The sequence below is a fragment of the Hyla sarda genome, chromosome 8, assembly GCF_029499605.1.
Source record: "Hyla sarda isolate aHylSar1 chromosome 8, aHylSar1.hap1, whole genome shotgun sequence".
Lineage (NCBI taxonomy): Eukaryota > Metazoa > Chordata > Amphibia > Anura > Hylidae > Hyla > Hyla sarda.
The window spans coordinates 9720594-9743890 of record NC_079196.1 but is presented as its reverse complement, the minus strand read 5'-3'; the positions used below and the strand labels follow the sequence as shown (position 1 = coordinate 9743890).

The window sequence follows — 23297 nt, the reverse complement described above, 5'->3', positions numbered from 1 at the left end:
TATTAGTGTGGCCAATGTTGGCTCCAACAGGGACATTATTTGTCGGGGTTGGCCCTATCAATCGGTCCTCAGGCTCCGTTTTAAGACGACACTTAACCTCTTCTTACACAAAGGTCGTCTGCTTGGAGAGAGAGCGACACCTGGAGAGTTGAGATTATAATTATGTGTCCGCGACACTCCTGGTGCAGCCGGAGGCAGGAGAATTCATTTCATCTATTCTTGCTCTTTATGTAACACCGACATATTCCATGGTGCTGTACAAAGAAAACTTATTAGAATGTATCACAGGTTTGAGCTTTTTGCTGTGATTGTGAGGCCTTGGTTCCTGTATGAACACAGCCCTCTTAGGCCCCATTCACTATGGAAATTCTGTGAGTTCTGCACTACCTGGAATCGGGGTTAATTGTGCGCCGAAGTAATTACTTATTTATTCAGGGACAGAGAAAAACAGCGCCACCCCTGTCCTCAGCTTGTGTGGGGTATTACAACTTTGCTTCCTTCACCTTTATGGAACTTAGTTGCAATACCACACACATCCTTAGGACATAAATGGTGCTGTTTTACTATCCCTGGATAACCCTTTTAACCCCTGCAATTCATAGTCCGATTAACAATGGGGTTTTTGTGATAATAAACATGTTCGCTTTTATGACAGAATCCAGATCTGCGTTGGAAGTTCCATAGTGTTTACTGAGCCGCAGAATCCCATTGAGGTCAAGTAGATTCCGCTTGGAACTAATTCTGTAGTGTGCATGGGCCCTTACTCCAATCTGTCATGTTTAACCCTTTCCGACCCCCTTCACTGGGGTGTTTGTCATGCAGTGCTCTCCAAGCTGTTGAAAAACTACAACTCCCAGCATTCCCAGACAACCTTCAGCTGGGTGGTACTAATGGTCTAATGCAGTTTTTCCCAACAAGTGTTACTCCAGCTTTTGCAAAACTATAACTTCCAGCATGCCCGGACAGCCGTTGGCTGTCCGGGCATGCTGGGAGTTGTAGTTTTGCAACAGCTGGAGGCACACTGCTCTATGATTGCGGCCGGGTAGGAGGTCTGAATTGAATATCCGTATCCTGAATTACAGCATGAATTCCTGGCTGGGAGTAATAGTCCTATAATTTAGTATCCTCTGTAATAAGGCGATATAGACGTCAGGTATCTTGCGGGGGGCGCCTCTGATACGGGGTTCGTCTGTCTCCGCCGCGCTCTGCTCCCCATTGAGTGGAATTTTCAGCGTCTTTGTTCTTTATAACCAAATTCAGTAGTTGGGATCCTCCCATGCGAGCGATGGATGACTTCACAGAGTTTCGTAGAGATCTGCCTCGGGGGCTGTGTCTGGAGCCTCTGGTGGGCTTCTCCCCGCGCCGTGGCTGTGATCCGGGCGGCCGCTCAGTGACATGTCGCTCTGCTGTCTCTCAGGATACAGCCCATTGTCTGAGTCTTTATCTGAGACGCTGAGGTATTTGCTTGTGTGTTTGCAGCAATAATCTCCCATTAGACGGGTAGAACGGCTTCCTGTATAGGAGGAGCAGGTACTAGAAGAAACAGCAACAAAAGCCGAGGACAACGGCCGGGATCCTGTCATTACCCGGAGCGCACACGCTGCTTGGCAGTACCTGTACGTGGCTTTATTATCTATAGCCACCCTGTGTGCAGCGCCTGTCTGTGTTTTTGAGGGGTGTTTAACTGTAGCAACTAATAGTGCTAATAGCAAAATTCCTTCCTGGTCACCAGCTTTATTACTACAGCCGGGAGAGTGCCTAATCTGGGGTACGGCCAGGAGAGCACCTTGTCTGTGAGAATGGCCGGCAGGGCGTCATATTGGAGGGAACCGCCCGGAGAGCGGCTTGTCGGGGTAGGCCGGGGCGAGCACCTCATCTGGGGACGGCCGTGGGGAGCGCCTAGTCTGGGGATGGCCGAAGGGAGCGCCTGGGGACGGCAGGGGGGCAGCGCCTCATCTGGGGACGGCCGGGGGGGGGGGGGGGAGTGCCTCGTCTGGGGACGGCCGGTGGGGGGGGGGGGAGCGCCTCGTCTGGGGACGGCCGTGGCGGGGGTGGGGAGCGCCTCGTCTGGGGACGGCCGTGGCGGGGGGGGGGGAGCGCCTCGTCTGGGGACGGCCGGGGGGGGGAGCGCCTCGTCTGGGGACGGCCGGGGGGGGGGGAGCGCCTCGTCTGGGGACGGGGGGGTGGGGTGGGGGGTGCCTAGTCTGGGGACGGCCGGGGGCAGCGCCTCGTCTGGGGACGGCCGGGGGCAGCGCCTCGTCTGGGGACGGCCGGGGCGGGGTGTGGAGCGCCTCGTCTGGGGACGGCCGGGGCGGGGTGTGGAGCGCCTCGTCTGGGGACGGCCGGGGCGGGGTGGGGAGCGCCTCGTCTGGGGACGGCCGGGGCGGGGTGGGGAGCGCCTCGTCTGGGGACGGCCGGGGCGGGGTGGGGACGGCCGGGGCGGGGTGGGGACGGCCGGGGCGGGGTGGGGAGCGCCTCGTCTGGGGACGGCCGGGGCGGGGTGGGGAGCGCCTCGTCTGGGGACGGCCGGGGCGGGGTGGGGAGCGCCTCGTCTGGGGACGGCCGGGGCGGGGTGGGGAGCGCCTCGTCTGGGGACGGCCGGGGCGGGGTGGGGAGCGCCTCGTCTGGGGACGGCCGGGGCGGGGTGGGGAGCGCCTCGTCTGGGGACGGCCGGGCGGGGGAGCTCCTCGTCTGGGGACGGCCGGGGCGGGGGGGGAGCGCCTCGTCTGGGGACGGCCGGGCGGGGGGGGAGCTCCTCGTCTGGGGACGGCCGGGGCGGGGGGGGGGGGGAGCGCCTCGTCTGGGGACGGCCGGGGCGGGGGGGGGGGGGAGCGCCTCGTCTGGGGACGGCCGGGGCGGGGGGGGGGGGAGCGCCTCGTCTGGGGACGGCCGGGCGGAGGGGGGGAGCTCCTCGTCTGGGGACGGCCGGGGCGGGGGGGAGCGCCTCGGCAGTGTTGTTTTGGTGAAGTTCATTTTTGTGGTTTTCTTCCCGTACGTGGTTTTGCACATAGGCCTGTATAGTCACGGTGCAGGAATTCAGGGCGCCTGCATAGACAGAGCCTGTGCATTGTGTAATGTGTAATTATAACCTAAGAAATCTTCTTCCTAATAACAAGTTTATTACCCAGCAAAGATTTCTGAATCTTTTCACTTTTTAATATGGGGGTTATCTGAGCCTTCTGTGTTGGTGAAGATAAATAATAAAGACAAAAAACGCCTTAAATTCCTACAGTATTTTACTATGGTAGTTTCCCAAACTGTGTGCCTCCAGCAGTTGCAAAACTACAACTCCTAGCATGCTGGGAGTTGTAGTTTTGCAACTGCTGGAGCCACACTGGTTATGTGAGAAATTGGAGGCTGACTGATATATCAATAAAATTATTTGAAAATAAAATTATCCCTGTTTCCGCCATCCGGCCATGGTCACACTGTAGCTTTACCTTCTCATAGAGCCGTGTGTGGCGGGTTATTTATATACCACACAGTGACCGTATAAAGCTGGGTTATTAATAACTATAAGAAAACAAAGTAAAGTTTCTATATTTAACTGTGACTTTCTCTCTCCTCAGGATTTCCGCAGAACTATGTACCTCTGGACCAGTGGCTTCACGTCTCGGTGCCTCTCCCCTGATTGCCGCGTGTTCAGATTAGACTTCTAATATCACACCAGCTGCTCGCCAGACACATGGTGAATTGCTCTCATTCCCAGGATTGCATCTTTCACGGCCAAGCCCTCTCCAGTTTTGTTCACAGAAGAGACGACCACGAGGATCTAATCCCTGCCGGAACTGTAACTTGCTGCCCGCCAGTTCGCCTCTCCCCCTAGTGTGTGCTCCAGCGCCCCCTAGCCATGGAGCAAGGACCGGATTATTGGGTGGCCCAGATACAACAGAAGGATGTGAATAAAAGGCTCCAAGTGGGACCAGACCTGATAGATTACTTTTCAGATAGGCAGAAATCTGCGGACCTTGAACAGGACCAGACTCTGCTGGACAGGATGGTTGATGGAGTCGCTACGTCCTGGGTGAACTCCAGTAATTATAAGGTATGAAGAGATGTCGCCTAGAATGCCGCTCGCTGCGGAAGCCTTGTCTATACAGGGGGACGTGTCTGTGACTTTATTGTAACACATTGCACATAACATATCTGATATAGAGTGATCCTAAAAGTGCTGCTGCGGTATACAAAAAAAATGAGAGCTGCTCTGAGTATAATCACCTCCATTAAAGGGATATTCTTAAATGGGCACTGTCAGATACAAAAAACTTTTGATATGTTGTAAAGCATGTATAACCAATAGGTTTTGTAATTGCTTTCATTAGAAAATTTTCAGTATTTCATACTGAAAAAGCCAGTCAAACAACTGCCCCCCTGCCTGCTTGGACACATACTAGTCCTGCTGAGTCCATGAGTCATCACCTATGTCATGGACACACTTCCTTGATTGACAGCTGAGAGTGCAGGGCTCAGAGCTGGAGGAAAAATCCTCCCACTGTCATCTTGTGTCCCGCTACTGTCAGTGAGGACAAGCTGGGAGTTGTAGTTTTGCTAATGCCAGGGAAGATGTGTGCAGACAGTATACTGAGGGAGGGGGCGGAGACCTGCACAGTGAGGCCACGCCCCCTCCATTTGAGAGGCATTCAGACTAGGGAGACAAATTAAAAGTGTAATAAAAAAATAAATAAAGGTGCTAGATACATAAAAATGAGATGTACATGGTCAGGATTAGGTACTGAGTAATCTGATGGGTACGCTTTAAAGGGGTACTCCGGTGGAAAACTTTTTTTTTTTTTTTTTATTAAACAACTGGTGCCAGAAAGTTACAGATTTGTAAATGAAATCTTATTCCTTCCAGTACTTATTAGCTGCTGAATACTACATAGGAAATTCTTTTCTTTTTGGAACACAGATCTCTCTGCTGACATCTCTGTCCATTTTAGGAACTGTCCAGAGCAACATATGTTTTCTATGGGGATTTTCTACTACTCTGGACAGTTCATAACATGGACTGAGATGTCAGCAGAGAGCTCTGTGTTCCAAAAAGAAAATAATTTCCCCTGTGGTATTCAGCAGCTAATAAGTACTGGAAGGATTAAGATTTTTTTTAATGAAAGTAACTTACAAATTTGTTAAACTTTCTCGCACCAGTTCATAAAAAAAAAAAAAAAAAATACATTTTTTTTTTCCTCCGGAGTACTTTTTTAAACTAGGAAGTGCTGTCACCTTTTTAATCTGTAAAGATCTGACCTCTGGGATCTGCAGTGATTTTGAGAATGAAGTGACAGCAGCGCTGGTGTCATGCAATGTCTTCATTGTTTCCCTCCACCCACTGTGCAGGAATCTGCAGCTCATCTCCTCTATTGGAATGAATGGAAATGGCCGCAGTTTCCCGGACAGCCGGGTCACTGGGTAGGCTATGCAAGAAAAAACTCAGAAGGGTCTGGAGCATTAAAGGAGTTATCCAACATAAGGTGACTTTAGTAATTGTTCTACAGTAAGGAAATGCTTATCAAGGATCTGTGCTTGTGTTGGTGGTAAATGGTCATGTCCTGTGTCCCCCATCACACTGCTGGCTTGTTTTTGGGAACTGGCTACTTCCGGTTTCTTTGTCCTCCCTCAGACTACATTCCCCAGAATCCTTTGTTTCAAGGTGGGAGGTGACTTATTTCTCTCCCACACATCGGTTGCCCCACCGATTGCAGCACAGCCATGCTCCCTTTGATCACATGACTTGCCCGAAATCACCTGGCACACAAGCTGTGTATCTGCATGATGATGAATGCACTCACATGTGCGCTGGTAATGCCAGGGGGCTGGTCTCACACGCAACAAACAAAGCAGCGATGCTCCCTTTCAGCACCTGACTTGTGATGTATTGTCTCGGGCCACACAGCAATCTGGGAAAGGTCAGAGACAACACTCATTTGTAAGCTGCAAAAAATGCCCCTTTATACCAGTCCCTTCATTCTCACAACTAGTGGTGGTCCCAGAGGTCGGACCCCTCACCAATCTTAAAGTGATAGCATAGCCTTTTATAGTGAGAATATCCCTTAATAACAGCTCAGGAGGGTATGAAAGGGGCTGCCCTCATCAGTACTAACATTCCCAGAGGATGTGGAGAAGCTGTAGGTTTTAAAGGGATCTTCCATTATTTATTTTTTCTTCAGCCTATGAGGCCAAGTTGTAATGCAGTGTAATACATTTCTATTATTTCTGTGTGCTGCTCTGTCCCCCCCGGGACCCACACCCAGAAGCGCTGTAGTTCAATTCTTTATTTTACTGTTGTCTTGACTTTTCTCATCATTCCATATGACCAGAGACAATGTCATCAGTCACATGGTCTGCAGTGGGTGGGTGTATAGTAGGGTGGAAGAGATGTACTGACTTAGTGCTATGCTCCCACCCACTGTAGCAAAGCCATGCTTCCCTGGAGACCATGTGACTGATGACATAACGTCTCTGGCCACATAGAATGCTGGGAAAAGTCAGAGACAATGGTCATTAAAGACTTGCACTACATCACTGCTGGGTCCTGTACATGAAAATGTTATGAAGCGGCGCACAAAGGTAACAAAAGTGAATTACATAGTATTATAACTTTCCTGAAGGGGGAAAAAAAATGGAATACCCCTTTTAAAGGGGTATTCCAGGCAAAAACTTTTTTTTTTATATATCAACTGGCTCCGGAAAGTTAAACAGATTTGTAAATTACTTCTATTAAAAAATCTTAATCCTTCCAATAGTTAGTAGCTTCTGAAGTTTTCTGTCTAACTGCTCACTGATGATGTCACGTCCCGGGAGCTGTGCATGATGGGAAAATATCCCCATAGGAGCTGGACAGCTCCCGGGACGTGAGTCATTAGAAAGCAGTTAGACAGAAAACAGCAACTCAACTTCAGAAGCTAATAACTATTGGAAGAATTAAGATTTTTTAATAGAAGTAATTTACAAATCTGTTTAACTTTCCGGAGCCAGTTGATATATAAAAAAAAAAAGTTTTGGCCTGGAATACCCCTTTTAAGACATCCCCTGTCCTGGCGTGTAAGGCCTGGACATGTGATTTGATAGTGTTTCTATGTTGGCTTTTACTGGTGAACGTTTTGGTCAATGCAAAAACAAGAATGTTCATCCGGGTTAGTAACCAATGGCTGCGTCCATGAGCCTGTGTATTGTAATGTATGAGTGTACACGGCATCATCTGGGGCCTCATAGTTCAACATTTGCTTTTCACACGGAAAACTGTGAAATTGAAAGAGCTAAAGTAGAAGAAAGTGATACAGACACGGTCTATGGTTTTTGACTCTCCAGTTGGGTTGTAGAGGTTTTCCTAACGTTAATATTATGTATATCTCTTGAACTGAAGTGACTGAGAATTCTGCACCCAGCTCTGCAGATGACAGATTTACTGTGGATTTCGTTGTTCGTTGGGGGGGGGGGGGGGTCATATTCCTTTACATTATGGCGGATGGATGTTTACATCCTGCCGTGGATTCTAGGCCGTCGGCTGATTACACGGATTCAGTACAAAGGGCAGGAAGCTCCACATTTCATGATAAGAAGTGAAAGTGCACATAGCCTGCGTGCGGTGGAGGGGCATACGGCTCGGACCTCCGGGAGTAGACACGTGGTGGTGGTGATATTATAAGTAGTACAGAGCGAGGATGATCCCAGGACCCAGGCGGTCACTTCATGGAGACCATTGCTGCTGGAGGCTGATTATTCTTTCTTCTGTGGAAGTTATTACCTACAATGCATATTGCGTTGGCTGGAGACTTAAAGGGGAAGTCATTTACAAATCTGGTTAACTTTCTGGCACCAATTGATTTAAAAAAAATAAAAATAAAAATAAATAAAAAAATTATTAAAAAAATGATTTTAAAAAGTACCTTTTTGAAATAAAATGTAAATGATCCCATGCGGTGAATGGTGTAAATGTAAAATAATACCAAAGTCCAAAATTGCAGATTTTCTGGTCACATCACATCCCAAAATAATGCTAAAAAAAAGTCACTTATACGCAAAAGTGGTACCGCTAAAAACTACAGATCATGACTCTAGGGGATCAGCAGGGGGTCAGCATTACAATACAGCAACACGTAGCACATAACGCAGACAAACAGAAAGTGAAAGTGACTGTGTTGAGGGTTTTTTTCCCTCGCTGTCTATTGCTCAGACAAATGTATCATATGCTGTGCGCAATTTTATAAATTTGAAGCACGTCAGCACATTCACAGCTAAAAATTATTGACGGTAAAACCTGTCCACCCCAGACTATAGTGATAAATTCCCCCCCATAGTGTGTAGGATCCTCTTCTGGTTTTGACTTACTTCCCAGCACTAATATTTTGTGGCGATTGTGAGAATCAGGAACATGGATAGTATTTAGTTGGTTGCTATTATTTGTAGGATTTGTGGTGTAGCGTCTACTTCCGTTTTAACCCCTTCATTTGTAAATTTATTCTGCTTTCTTAATGGGGTCGTCCCACCAGTAGATGTATTTAGTGTACAGTGTTTGCCATTTAAAGAGCTATCCTACGACTTTAAGCATATCCTTTAGGACAGTGTTTCCCGACCAGGGGGCCTCCAGCTGTTGCAAAACTACAACTCCCAGCAGGCCCGGACAGCCAAAGGCTGTCCGGGCCTGCTGGGAGTTGTAGTTTTGCAACAGCTGGAGGCACCCTGGTTGGGAAATGCTGATTTAGGAAAATGGACATGTCACACAGACATCTTCAGAGTTTTGATTGGTTAGCAGAGACCCCACTCATTGCTAGCCGGGAGACTATATCTAGGCTTATAATGGGGCCTGTCTCCTGAGTGAGTCGGGAAATGAAGCGCACAGCTATACGCTTCTCCCAGCTATGTTAAAGGGGTACTCCGCCCCTAGACATCTTATCCCCTATCCAAAGGATAGGGGATAAGATGTCACATCGCCGGGGTCCCGCTGCTGGGGACCCCGGGGATCGCTGCTGCAGCACCCCGCTATCATTACTGCACAGAGTGAGTTCGCTCTGCACGTAATGACGGGCAATACAGGGGCCGGAGCATCGTTACGTCACTGCTCCGCCCCTCGTGACGTCACGGCCCGCCCCTGTCAATACAAGTCTATGGTAGGGGGCGTGGCAGTCGTCACACCCCCTGCCATAGACTTGAATTAAGGGGACGGGCCGCGATGTCATGAGGGGCGGAGCCATGATGTCACGCTGCTCCTGCCCCTGTATAGCCCGTCATTACGCACAGAGCGAACTCTCTCTGTGCAGTAATGATGGCAGGGTGTCGCAGCGGCGATCCCCTTGATCCCCAGCAGCGGGACCGCGGCGATCTAACATCTTATCCCCTATCCTTTGGATAGGGGATAAGATGCCAGGGGCGGAGTACCCCTTGAAGACTGGGTTCACACCACGTTTTTGCAATACACTTCCCTTATGATGTTTTTGATAAAAAAACGGATTCCTCAAAACCTGACTAAACTGTATTAAAACGTGTACAAATTTTTATCCGTATACGGTTTGAAAAATGATTTCCGATATGCATCCGTTTTTTAAAAGAAAAAGACGTATACGTTTTTAACTTTTCATTCCATTATGATTAAAGTTTCACCTGTTTGATTGAAATTCCAAGAAAAAAACTGTGCAAAGTCAAAAACTGTATGGTGAAAACCGGATAGGACTGTAAGCACATACGGTTCTGTACGGTTCCCATTGACTCCCATGTTAAAAAAATGTTTTGTTTTTTTACCTGGACCAAAAACTGGTAGGCTACGGTTTTGGGTACGGGAAAAAACTGACACAACCTTTTACAGGATTCAAAATGGGCACAAACTGATGCATCTTTTGGCATACGGTTTTCAATGGAGAGTCAGTGCATACAGTTTTCAATATGGTTCCGTGCAGTTTTCAAATTGAAAACGTATATGGGAACTGTATTGCAAAAACGTGGTGTGAACCCATCCTAAGACTGTCCATCTTTGTTTGCACTGTGAAAAAATTAGACTTGGTTCACACTAGGGATCGACCGATTATCGGTATGGCCGATATTATCGGCCGATAATCAAGATTTTGGGCATTATCGGTATCGACAATTACCTTGCCGATAATGCCCCGACCCCCGCACAGCCCGCACCGCGAACGCCCCCCCCCCCCCCCGACCCAACGCACCGCGTCGCACCCCCCACCGTAGTGCTGGGCGGTATGGATTTTTGCCCATACCGCTATACCGGTCGGGCCCCTCCCCCACCCCCACCCTCCGAGTCAATAAAAAAAATTAAACTTGCCCGTAATGGGGGTTGTCCGGGCCATCCATCCTTCCTGTAGTGTCCGGCGGCATTCCGGGTGGAGGGTGAACCGGTCCGGGCTGTCCTTCTCCGGGGGTCCTCTTCTCCACTCCGGGCAGGCTGCGGCCTAGTACGCTGCATAGATGCCGTGACGTCAGGTGCGTCGCTGCGCACGGGCGTCACTGCGCAGCGGCGTCTATGCTGCGTTACTAGGTCGGAGCCTGCCCGGAGTGGAGCAGATGACCCACGGAGAAGGACAGCCCGGACCGGTTCACCCTCCACCCGGAATGCAGCCGGACATTACAGGAAGGAAGGATGGCCCGGACCACCCTGACAGGTAGGGGGAGAGAAGCGGGTGGCGGCGGCGGCGGTGGCCTATGGCACCGCAAAAGCCACTGCAGTGCATTGATTTAAAGCGCCCGCTTTAAATCAATGCTCTGCAGCGGTGTCGCTGGGGGATAAATAGCCGATAACTTATACCGGAATATCGGTATAAGTTATCGGCTATCGGCCCTAACCTCCACCGATTATCGGTATCGGCCCTAAAAAAATGATATCCGTCGATCCCTAGTTCACACCACGTTTTTGAAATACAGTACGGAACCGTATTGACAACCATATGCCAAAAGCTGTATCGTGTTGTGTCCGTTTTGCATCATAAAAGGTTTTTTAGTTTTTTTTTTTTCCCCCGACCCAAAACCGTCGCCTACCACGGTTTTTGGTCCGGGTGAAAAACCGTATTGAGACGTATGTTTATTTATTTTTTAACATACACGAGTCAATGAGAACTGTACAGAACCGTTTGTGCGTATGGTTCCATCCATTTTTTTTCTGTGCAGTTTTTTTTCTTGGAATTTCAATCAAACAAGAAAAACTTTATTTATAATGGAATGAAAAGTTAAAAACATAAGTTTTTTTCTTTAAAAAAAATGGATGCAACCAGACATCATTTTTCAACCGTATACAAATACAAATTTGTACACACGTTTTGATACAGTTTAGTCAGGTTTTGAGGAATCAGTTTATCAAAAACCTGATACTGGAACTGTATTGCAAAAATGTGGTGTGAACCCGGCCTTAGACAGTTTTAATAAATGCATGCCAATGAATGAGGCTTAACATCAGTGGTCTCCAAACAATGCACCTCCAGCTGTAGCAAAATATCACCCCAATTTGGAGACCGCTACTATAGGTGCAGCTACTGTTGACATGTCAGGGGGCAGGCTGTGGGAGGCGCTCTTGCCCTGTCATTGGCAATATTCACTTGCCGCCCTGACTGACACTTTTTACTTCTGTTCTCCCCGTTCTGCAGCAGCTGTGCCCGTGCACGCTCTGCTGATCACAATAACTGATGGCAGGATCCATGTGATTGAGCACAAGGCTCACTGTCCTGTAAGACGTATACAGTATGTGAAGAGATGTGCTCCAAGGAGCTGAGTCAGGCACAAAGCAAATATAGTTCTGACCTTGTTGCTGCAAAGCAGGAACTGTCGGCGATGATGTAACCTCGGCTGCAGCTAAACCCGGAAACCGTGAGGACCTGACGGGGAAACATTTCATATTCTGTTCACAATGCGAGATCTATGACATGTGCAGAATAATGGGGGTGCAGCAGGGAGAGATCAGGCATCGCCGACTGTCTGGGGTCTATTTATCGGGAAGAAAGTCTTTGTGTAGGACAATGAGCCTGAAGAAGAGTTATATTAATAGGTGTTCACATTGGATGACGCCCCCGTTATATTATGTAATGGTGACCCTGCCTGTTACATATACACATGCATTTATTTTTCCCCTCAACTTACAGAGATCTGACATGAAATTAGTGGAGGAAAATCCCTGCCGGAGAGTGCTGTGATTTTTAAAAATTACCACTGAGCCAAAAAACACTACTAAAGGGCGCAAAACATATAGCACATCCTATTCTCCTATAGACTCCCAGCTAATATCTGGCCAGTGGCCACAGTGTTTGTTCCCAAAAAAAAATGGCCTATTTTTTATAATTTTTTTTTTACATTTTTGCTCAAAACTGGCATGTCTGTCTCTAACCTTGAAGGAGGACTCCGGTGGAAAACTTTTTTTTTTTTTTTTAATCAACTGGTGCCAGAAAGTTGAACAGATTTGTATTAAAAATTCTTAATCCTTCCAGTACTTATTAGTAGCTGTATACTACAGAGGAATTTCTTTTCTTTTGGGATTTCTTTATTGTCACAACCACAGTGCTCTCTGCTGACACCTCTGTCCATTTTTGGAAATGTCCAGAGCTGGAGCAAATCCCCATAGCAAACATATGCTACTCTGGACAGTTCCTGACATGGACAGAGGTGTCAGCAGAGAGCACTGTAGTCAGGGAGAAAATAAATAATGCTGATAAGTATTGGAAGAATTAAGATTTTTTTTATAGAAGTAATTTACAAATCTGTTTAACTTTCTAGCATCAGTTGATTTTAAACACCTCCCCTATACACCTTTGATCACTCCCCTATACACCTTTGATCACTCCCCTATATACCTTACACTCCCCTATATACCTTACACTCCCCTATATACCTTACACTCCCCTATACACCTTTGATCACCCCCCCCTATACACCTTTGATCACTCCCCCCTATACACCTTTGATCACTCCCCCCTATACACCTTTGATCACTCCCCCTTATACACCTTTGATCACTCCCCCCTATACACCTTTGATCACTCCCCCCTATACACCTTTGATCACTCCCCCCTATACACCTTTGATCACTCCCCCCTATACACCTTTGATCACTCCCCCCTATACACCTTTGATCACTCCCCCCTATACACCTTTGATCACTCCCCCCTATACACCTTTGATCACTATTCCCTTTACACCTTTGATCACTATTCCCTATACACCTTTGATCACTATTCCCTATACACCTTTGATCACTCCCCCCTATACACCTTTGATCACTCCCCCCTATACACCTTTGATCACTATTCCCTATACACCTTTGATCACTATTCCCTATACACCTTTGATCACTATTCCCTATACACCTTTGATCACTATTCCCTATACACCTTTGATCACTCCCCCTATACACCTTTGATCACTCCCCCTATACACCTTTGATCACTCCCCCCTATACACCTTTGATCACCCCCCCCTATACACCTTTGATCACCCCCCCCCTATACACCTTTGATCACTCCCCCCCTATACACCTTTGATCACTATTCCCTATACACCTTACACTCCCCCATACACCTTTGATCACCCCCCCCTATACACCTTTGATCACCCCCCCTATACACCTTTGTTCACCCCCCTCCCCCTATACACCTTTGATCACTCCCCCCCCTATACACCTTTGTTCACCCCCCTCCCCCTATACACCTTTGATCACTCCCCCCCCTATACACCTTTGATCACTCCCCCCCCTATACACCTTTGATCACTCCCCCTATACACCTTTGATCACTCCCCCCCCTATACACCTTTGATCACTCCCCCCCCTATACACCTTTGATCACTCCCCCCCCTATACACCTTTGATCACTCCCCCCCCTATACACCTTTGATCACTCCCCCCCCTATACACCTTTGATCACTCCCCCCCTATACACCTTTGATCACTCCCCCCCTATACACCTTTGATCACTCCCCCCCTATACACCTTTGATCACTCCCCCCCCCCCCTATACACCTTTGATCACTCCCCCCCCCCTATACACCTTTGATCACTCCCCCCCCTATACACCTTTGATCACTCCCCCCCCCCCTATACACCTTTGATCACTCCCCCCCCCCCTATACACCTTTGATCACTCCCCCCCCCTATACACCTTTGATCACTCCCCCCCTATACACCTTTGATCACTCCCCCCCCCTATACGCCTTTGATCACTCCCCCCCTATACGCCTTTGATCACTCCCCCCCCTATACGCCTTTGATCACTCCCCCCCCTATACGCCTTTGATCACTCCCCCCCCCTATACGCCTTTGATCACTCCCCCCCCCCTATACGCCTTTGATCACTCCCCCCCCTATACACCTTTGATCACTCCCCCCCTATACACCTTTGATCACTCCCCCCCCTATACGCCTTTGATCACTCCCCCCCCTATACGCCTTTGATCACTATTCCCTATACACCTTTGATCACCCCCCCTATACACCTTTGATCACCCCCCCTATACACCTTTGATCACCCCCCTCCCCCTATACACCTTTGATCACCCCCCCTATACACCTTTGATCACCCCCCTCCCCCTATACACCTTTGATCACCCCCCCCTATACGCCTTTGATCACTATTCCCTATACACCTTTGATCACTCCCCCCCTATACACCTTTGATCACCCCCCCCCCCTATACACCTTTGATCACCCCCAGTGCAGTGTATAAGGGCCTCTGCTCTGGTATATGGCTGTATACTTCTTCTGTATACCATTCTGCTAGTATTCTGACACATACATCAGATATAAGGCCTGTAACAAGTGGGACCTTATCCTGACATGTGGATTTCTTGGCCTAGTATCCGGGTCGCGCTGTTCCTGATATCGGAGATGGTCACATCGGTCCCTATACTGACAGTTCTTCTCTACAGGACAACAGAGAGGACAATGCTGCTATTGTGTTGTCTTACAATGTAGCTGTGCAAAGCAGTGTTCCAAAATCTGTGGCTCACCAGCTGTTGCATAACTACAACTCCCAGGAAGCCCTGACAGCTGCGGGCAGAGACTTCTTTTATGGTAACTTCTGGCCCATATGCAACTTCACCTTCTGTACCCCCAGTAGTTTCCTCCCTGGCCACGGGTTTAGTAACACTGGAGTCTCTATACGACTGCAATCGGAATATTGTAAGAATTGTCAATTTTCTACTTTTTGTAGCTTTAGTCTTTTTTGTTGTGGTGTTACATGAATATAATGGTTTGCAGCTTTACAGCAGGAATACAACATGTGTTTGTGATGGGCAGGTAGAGTCTTATTGTGTGCACAGGACCCCAGTCCCTTCTATACAGGCAGTGAGAACTCCATGGTGGACGCCTCTCCAGCCATGGTGGACACCTCTGGTGACTACAGAACTCCAGCCATGGTGGACGCCTCTGGTGACTACAGAACTCCAGCCATGGTGGACGCCTCTGGTGACTGTACAGAACTCCAGCCATGGTGGACGCCTCTGGTGACTACAGAACTCCAGCCATGGTGGACGCCTCTGGTGACTGTACAGGACTCCAGCCATGGTGGACGCCTCTGGTGACTGTACAGAACTCCAGCCATGGTGGACTCCTCTGGTGACTGTACAGAACTCCAGCCATGGTGGACGCCTCTGGTGACTGTACAGAACTCCAGCCATGGTGGACGCCTCTGGTGAATGGTCTCTGTGTATCTTTCTGCTGTTGACTCTTGTGCGGTTGGGTAAATCTCCTCCTCACAGGCCTCATCCTTGTTTGCAGTGGGCAGGATTTTCCCGTTGCATACCTGAAGTCCCCCGAGTATTCATTATAGTCGGCCCTTGTTCTTCTCCAGGCCTTAATGTTTGCCTCACATTCCTCTTACAGGCCGTGTCCTATACGTGTGCACGGTTCGTGTGTTCAGCGCTCACTGACCCCTGTAATGTTTTTTAATGGCTGATTCCGATCTTTGCTTTTATCTCTGACGCCCCCAGTTCTGTAATAGTCAGACGTTGGTGCTGTGTAAAACCCAAGAAATGGGGCACAAGAAGCTACTTTCTAAGCACACTGAGTGTCAAGGGCAGTGTTTCCCAAGCAGAGTGCCTCACGCTGTTGCAAAACTACAACTCCCAGCAGGCCGGACAGCCAACGGCTGTCCGGGCCTGCTGGGAGTTGTAGTTTTGCAACAGCTGGAGGCACTCTGCTTGGGAAACACTGGTCTAGGGTATGTCTTGCCCATTTTCGGCACCTAGTAAACAGAAGCTTTACACCTCACTGCCATTTTAACACTTTACACCTCACTACAACCTTAGGGCTCTTACGCAAGAATTGGGCAGGAATGTACCTGGGTTTGGGGTCACATGTAAGGGGTCGGATAGCCCCTCCGGCGTCAGACAATGCATTTCCAGATGTTACCTACTGGTATCTCTGGCTCGGGAACCGGTTGGGAACCTGTGGGAGGTATTTTTAGGGCGTCTGCTCCTCCTCTGATCTATGTCTACAGGGTCATGGGAAGATTGAGGCCTCTTTTTGTCTTGTATTTCCTGGGTGCTGCCATAGACCCGTCTGGTATTCGGGTAGTGACATCACCTGTGGAGAACAAAGTGTCGCCTCCTCGTAGAGGCCGCTGTCAGCGCTCAGGGAGGACGCTGCTGTGTCTAATAATTGCAGGGTGCGGAGTATTTCCACCCTTGGGCTTTGGTCTCTTTTAGGAATGAGGTAATGTGTCAGGGCCGAGATGATTTATGACAGGTCCTCTGGCATCTGGTTGGTAAAGATTAAGAAGTGTTCCCCTTTAAAGTGTATGGTGTTAGTCCTTACCACTAGATGGACACCACTGATTCCTGCATTGTGTATCCCCCAAAAAATCTTAAAGGTCCATCGTGTTAATAATTTAACTTTATACTCGGTGTAGTTGGAAAACATAAAATGTCATCAGAAATGTACAGGCTCCATTAGTATGGTGGCTGGTCATGGTGTATACTGTATAGGCCCCCTTGGTATGGTGGCTGGTCATGGTGTATACTGTATAGGCTCCATTAGTATGGTGACTGGTCATGGTGTACACTGTATAGGCCCCCTTGGTATGGTGGCTGGTCATGGTGTATACTGTATAGGCTCCATTAGTATGGTGACTGGTCATGCTGTACACTGTATAGGCTCCATTAGTATGGTGACTGGTCATGGTGTACACTGTATAGGCCCCCTTGGTATGGTGGATGGTCATGGTGTATACTGTATAGGCTCCATTAGTATGGTGGATGGTCATGCTGTATACTGTATAGGCTCCATTAGTATGGTGGATGGTCATGGTGTATACTGTATAGGCTCCCTTGGTATGGTGGCTGGTCATGGTGTACACTGTATAGGCCCCCTTGGTATGGTGGCTCATCATGCTGTATACTGTATAGGCCCCCTTGGTATGGTGGCTGGTCATGCTGTGTACTGTATAGGCCCCCTTGGTATGGTGGCTGGTCATGCTGTATACTGTATAGGCCCCCTTGGTATGGTGGATGGTCATGCTGTATACTGTATAGGCCCCCTTGTTATGGTGGATGGTCATGCTGTATACTGTATAGGCCCCCTTGTTATGGTGGCTGGTCATGCTGTATACTGTATAGGCCCCCTTGGTATGGTGGATGGTCATGCTGTATACCGTATAGGCTCCCATGGTATGGTGACTGGTCATGCTGTATACTGTATAGGCTCCCTTGATATGGTGGCTGGTCATGCTGTATACTGTATAGGCTCCCTTGGTATGGTGGCTGGTCATGCTGTATACTGTATAGGCTCCCTTGGTATGGTGGCTGGTCATGCTGTATACTGTATAGGCCCCCTTGGTATGGTGGATGGTCATGCTGTATACTGTATAGGCCCCCTTGGTATGGTGGATGGTCATGCTGTATACTGTATAGGCCCCCTTGGTATGGTGGATGGTCATGCTGTATACTGTATAGGCCCCCTTGGTATGGTGGATGGTCATGCTGTATACTGTATAGGCCCCCTTGGTATGGTGACTGGTCATGGTGTATACTGTATAGGCTCCCTTGGTATGGTGGATTGTCATGCTGTATACTGTATAGGCTCCCTTGGTATGGTGGATTGTCATGCTGTATACTGTATAGGCTCCCTTGGTATGGTGGATGGTCATGCTGTATACTGTATAGGCCCCCTTGGTATGGTGGCTGGTCATGCTGTATACTGTATAGGCCCCCTTGGTATGGTGGATGGTCATGCTGTATACTGTATATGCTCCCTTGGTATGGTGACTGATCATGCTGTATACTGTATAGACCCCCTTGGTATGGTGGCTGGTCATGGTGTATACTGTATAGGCCCCCTTGGTATGGTGGATTGTCATGCTGTATACTGTATAGGCTCCCTTGGTAGGGTGACTGGTCATGGTGTATACTGTATAGGCTCCCTTGGTATGGTGGATGGTAATGCTGTATACTGTATAGGCTCCCTTGGTATGGTGGATGGTAATGCTGTATACTGTATAGGCCCCCTTGGTATGGTGGATTGTCATGCTGTATACTGTATAGGCTCCCTTGGTATGGTGGATGGTCATGCTGTATACTGTATAGGCCCCCTTGGTATGGTGGCTGGTCATGCTGTATACTTTATAGGCCCCCTTGGTATGGTGGATGGTCATGCTGTATACTGTATATGCTCCCTTGGTATGGTGACTGATCATGCTGTATACTGTATAGACCCCCTTGGTATGGTGGCTGGTCATGGTGTATACTGTATAGGCCCCCTTGGTATGGTGGATTGTCATGCTGTATACTGTATAGGCTCCCTTGGTAGGGTGACTGGTCATGGTGTATACTGTATAGGCTCCCTTGGTATGGTGGATGGTAATGCTGTATACTGTATAGGCTCCCTTGGTATGGTGGATGGTAATGCTGTATACTGTATAGGCCCCCTTGGTATGGTGGCTGGTCATGGTGTATACTGTATAGGCCCCCTTGGTATGGTGGATGGTCATGCTGTATACTGTATAGGCTCCCTTGGTATGGTGACTGGTCATGCTGTATACTGTATAGGCTCCCTTGGTATGGTGGCTGGTCATGGTGTATACTGTATAGGCTCCCTTGGTAGGGTGACTGGTCATGGTGTATACTGTATAGGCTCCCTTGGTATGGTGGCTGGTCATGGTGTATACTGTATAGGCTCCCTTGGTATGGTGACTGGTCATGGTGTATACTGTATAGGCCCCCTTGGTAGGGTGACTGGTCATGGTGTATACTGTATAGGCTCCCTTGGTATGGTGGCTGGTCATGCTGTATACTGTATAGGCTCCCTTGGTATGGTGACTGGTCATGGTGTATACTGTATAGGCTCCCTTGGTATGGTGGCTGGTCATGGTGTATACTGTATAGGCTCCCTTGGTATGGTGGCTGGTCATGGTGTATACTGTATAGGCCCCCTTGGTATGGTGACTGGTCATGTTGTATACTGTATAGGCCCCCTTGGTATGGTGGCTGGTCATGGTGTACACTGTATAGGCCCCCTTGGTATGGTGACTGGTCATGGTGTATACTGTATAGGCCCCCTTGGTATGGTGACTGGTCATGTTGTATACTGTATAGGCCCCCTTGGTATGGTGGCTGGTCATGGTGTATACTGTATAGGCCCCCTTGGTATGGTGACTGGTCATGCTGTATACTCTATAGGCCCCCTTGGTATGGTGGATGGTCATGCTGTATACTGTATAGGCTCCCTTGGTATGGTGACTGATCATGCTGTATACTGTATAGGCTCCCTTGGTATGGTGGATGGTCATGTTGTATACTGTATAGGCCCCCTTGGTATGGTGGCTGGTCATGCTGTATACTGTATAGGCCCCCTTGGTATGGTGGCTGGTCATGCAGTATACTGTATAGGCTCCCTTGGTATGGTGACTGATCATGCTGTATACTGTATAGGCTCCCTTGATATGGTGGCTGGTCATGCAGTATACTGTATAGGCCCCCTTGGTATGGTGACTGGTCATGCTGTATACTGTATAGGCTCCCTTGGTATGGTGACTGGTCATGCTGTATACTGTATAGGCCCCCTTGGTATGGTGGATGGTCATGCTGTATACTGTATAGGCCCCCTTGATATGGTGGCTGGTCATGGTGTATACTGTATAGGCTCCCTTGGTATGGTGGATGGTCATGCTGTACACTGTATAGGCTCCTTTAGTATGGTGACTGGTCATGCTGTATACTGTATAGGCCCCCTTGTTATGGTGGATGGTCATGCTGTATACTGTATAGGCCCCCTTGGTATGGTGGCTGGTCATGCAGTATACTGTATAGGCCCCCTTGGTATGGTGACTGGTCATGGTGTATACTGTATAGGCTCCCTTGGTATGGTGACTGGTCATGCTGTATACTGTATAGGCTCCCTTGGTATGGTGGATGGTCATGGTGTATACTGTATAGGCCCCCTTGGTATGGTGACTGGTCATGTTGTACACTGTATAGGCCCCCTTGGTATGGTGGATTGTCATGCTGTATACTGTATAGGCCCCCTTGGTATGGTGGATTGTCATGGTGTATACTGTATAGGCCCCCTTGGTATGGTGGCTGGTCATGGTGTATACTGTATAGGCCCCCTTGGTATGGTGACTGGTCATGCTGTATACTGTATAGGCTCCCTTGGTATGGTGGATGGTCATGCTGTATACTGTATAGGCTCCCTTGGTATGGTGACTGGTCATGCTGTATACTGTATAGGCTCCCTTGGTATGGTGACTGGTCATGCTGTATACTGTATAGGCTCCCTTGGTATGGTGACTCATCATGCTGTATACTGTATAGGCTCCCTTGGTATGGTGACTGATCATGCTGTATACTGTATAGGCTCCCTTGGTATGGTGGATGGTCATGCTGTGTACTGTATAGGCCCCCTTGGTATGGTGACTGGTCATGCTGTATACTGTATAGGCTCCCTTGGTATGGTGACTGGTCATGCTGTATACTGTATAGGCTCCCTTGGTATGGTGACTCATCATGCTGTATACTGTATAGGCTCCCTTGGTATGGTGACTGATCATGCTGTATACTGTATAGGCTCCCTTGGTATGGTGACTGGTCATGCGGTATACTATGTAGGTCGCTGCAATGTGATAGGTAACCTGTCCCGCCACATACTCCACATGTAGCTGCTGATCATATCACAGCAGGTGAAGTAAGTCTTGAACACGTCACCATTTTTCTTACTAAATACATTTTAACCTTAAATTTTCATACATACAAAGAAACCAAAACATATATGATCAGAATTTGTGTAATAATGTGAGATGACACGGGGAAAAAGTATTAAACACGTTACTGATGTTTATTTAATACTTCGTACAGAACCTTTGTTGGTAATGACAGCTTCAAGACTCCTCCTGTATGGAGACTCTAGTGTCCGGCATTGTTCTGGGGTGATTCTGCCCATTCTTACAGACAGTCATCAGATCCTGAAGGTTCCTCGGGCCTCTTCTATGAATCATGATCTTCAGTTCTTTCCGTAGATTCTGAATGGGATAGAAGTCATGTGATCGCCCGGGCCATTCTAGCAGGTTTATTTTTCTCTATGAAACCATTTGAGTTTCCTGTGTGTTTTGGGGTCATTGTCCTCCTGAAATGTCCGCCCCCGTTTCATTTTCATCATCCAGGTATATGGCAGCAGGTTTTTGTCACAATGTCTCTGTAATTTTGCCCATTCATCCTTTCAAAAAATGTGACGTTTGCTGAAAAGCCACCGCACACCATGATGTTCCCTCCTCCAAACTTCACTGTGGGTGTTTTTGGGGTGATGTGCAGGACCCTTGGACGAGATGGATGGATTTAGTCCTGGGATTCTATCAGTAATTCTCTGTATCAGTGCCGACTCTCCACCCATCACACGGGTAGCACAGATCTCTAGTGCTGATAGTTTGTTACAATGTGTTGCAGCTGCTGTAGGATTTCGGTCGTTTTGACAGAGGGCGATTGTTGGGACTTGTTTCCTTGACGTTTCTTTTCCGTAACTTGTTCCATTTGCTTTTCATAGCGCGGGGTCTAAGTTGATGTCAGCATGAAATTCCTATGGATGAAATCATCGGTGCAGAATGATAAGTCGAGGGGCGATCGTCTAGTGCGGTGGTTTCCAAACTGTGGCCCTCCAGATACTCCCAACATGCTATGATAGAGAGCGCAGCGGAGACAGACGACCCCGTATCAGAGGCGCCCCCCGCAAGATACCTGACGTCTATATCGCCTTATTACAGAGGATACTAAATTATAGGACTATTACTCCCAGCCAGGAATTCATGCTGTAATTCAGGATACGGATATTCAATTCAGACCTCCTACCCAGCCGCAATCATAGAGCAGTGTGCCTCCAGCTGTTGCAAAATTACAACTCCCAGCATGCCCGGACAGCCAGCGGCTGTCCGGGTGTGCTGGGAGTTGTAGTTTTGCAACAGCTGGAGGTTCAAACTTTTACAATACGAGAGTAGTGTATCCCAAACAGGGTGCCTCCAGCTGTTGCAAAACTATAACTCCCAGCATGCTGTGAGTTGTAGTTTTGCTACCTCCGGAGTGTCACGGTTTGGAAACCCCTGGGTCTCATGCTTTCTTTGAATTGGGCCCTGTCCATACTGGATGGCCCCCGCCAGCCAATCAGATTCCAGCTCTTATCCTTGTACAGTAAATAAAAGGCAATATCTCTTTGGCCATTGTGCATCACTCGTCCACTTTGATAACTGTAATATTAATGTGTAAATTAAGTTATTTTTCCCGCCGTTTGCCCTGTGTATATCGTGTGAAGTACCAAATGTATCCAAAAGGTTCATGTTCTTCATAAGTTGTTAAATAGATTAGATCGAAGTCGAAGCGCCTTCCGGGCTGGACTGAGACCGTCTCACATTTTTTGATCATTTGATCAGTTACCACTGTAAAAATCTTAGCAAATTTGACTTCATCCTAAGGAAGTTGTAGTAAATAAATGAGTTGTGGAAGCAACATGGGCGACGTCTTGCTGCTTTATGGGCTCGGCACGTCCCTGCACTAGGGATCCAGTGTTCACAGAATTTTGCCTTTTGGAGCTTGAGATTTTTTTTAACATATTTTTTTTTTTTGTACTAGTTCTTATTGTCATCTGAATTCTGAAACTGCCTCCTGATCTGTAAGGCCTTGTTCACACTAGTCATATGGACTTTGTGTCTTTCAGTTATTTGACCCATGGTCAGGCCATATTATACCTTTTTGTTCCGGCCATATTATACCTTTTTTGTTCCGGCCATATTATACCTTTTTTGTTCCGGCCATATTATACCTTTTTTGTTCCGGCCATATTATACCTTTATGTTCCGGCCATATTATACCTTTTTTGTTCCGGCCATATTATACCTTTTTTG

The 23297-nt window shown here is 48.1% G+C and overlaps 1 protein-coding gene across 1 annotated transcript in view; it reads left to right on the top strand.

Moving 5' to 3' along the window:
- Positions 1-23297, top strand: part of CLASP1 (cytoplasmic linker associated protein 1) — a gene marked incomplete in the record, with an annotated part of 180394 nt that overhangs the window by 4044 nt on the left and 153053 nt on the right. The window contains 1 exon segment of the mRNA XM_056534144.1: positions 3570-4045. Coding sequence (XP_056390119.1) covers positions 3851-4045 — 195 coding nt within the window.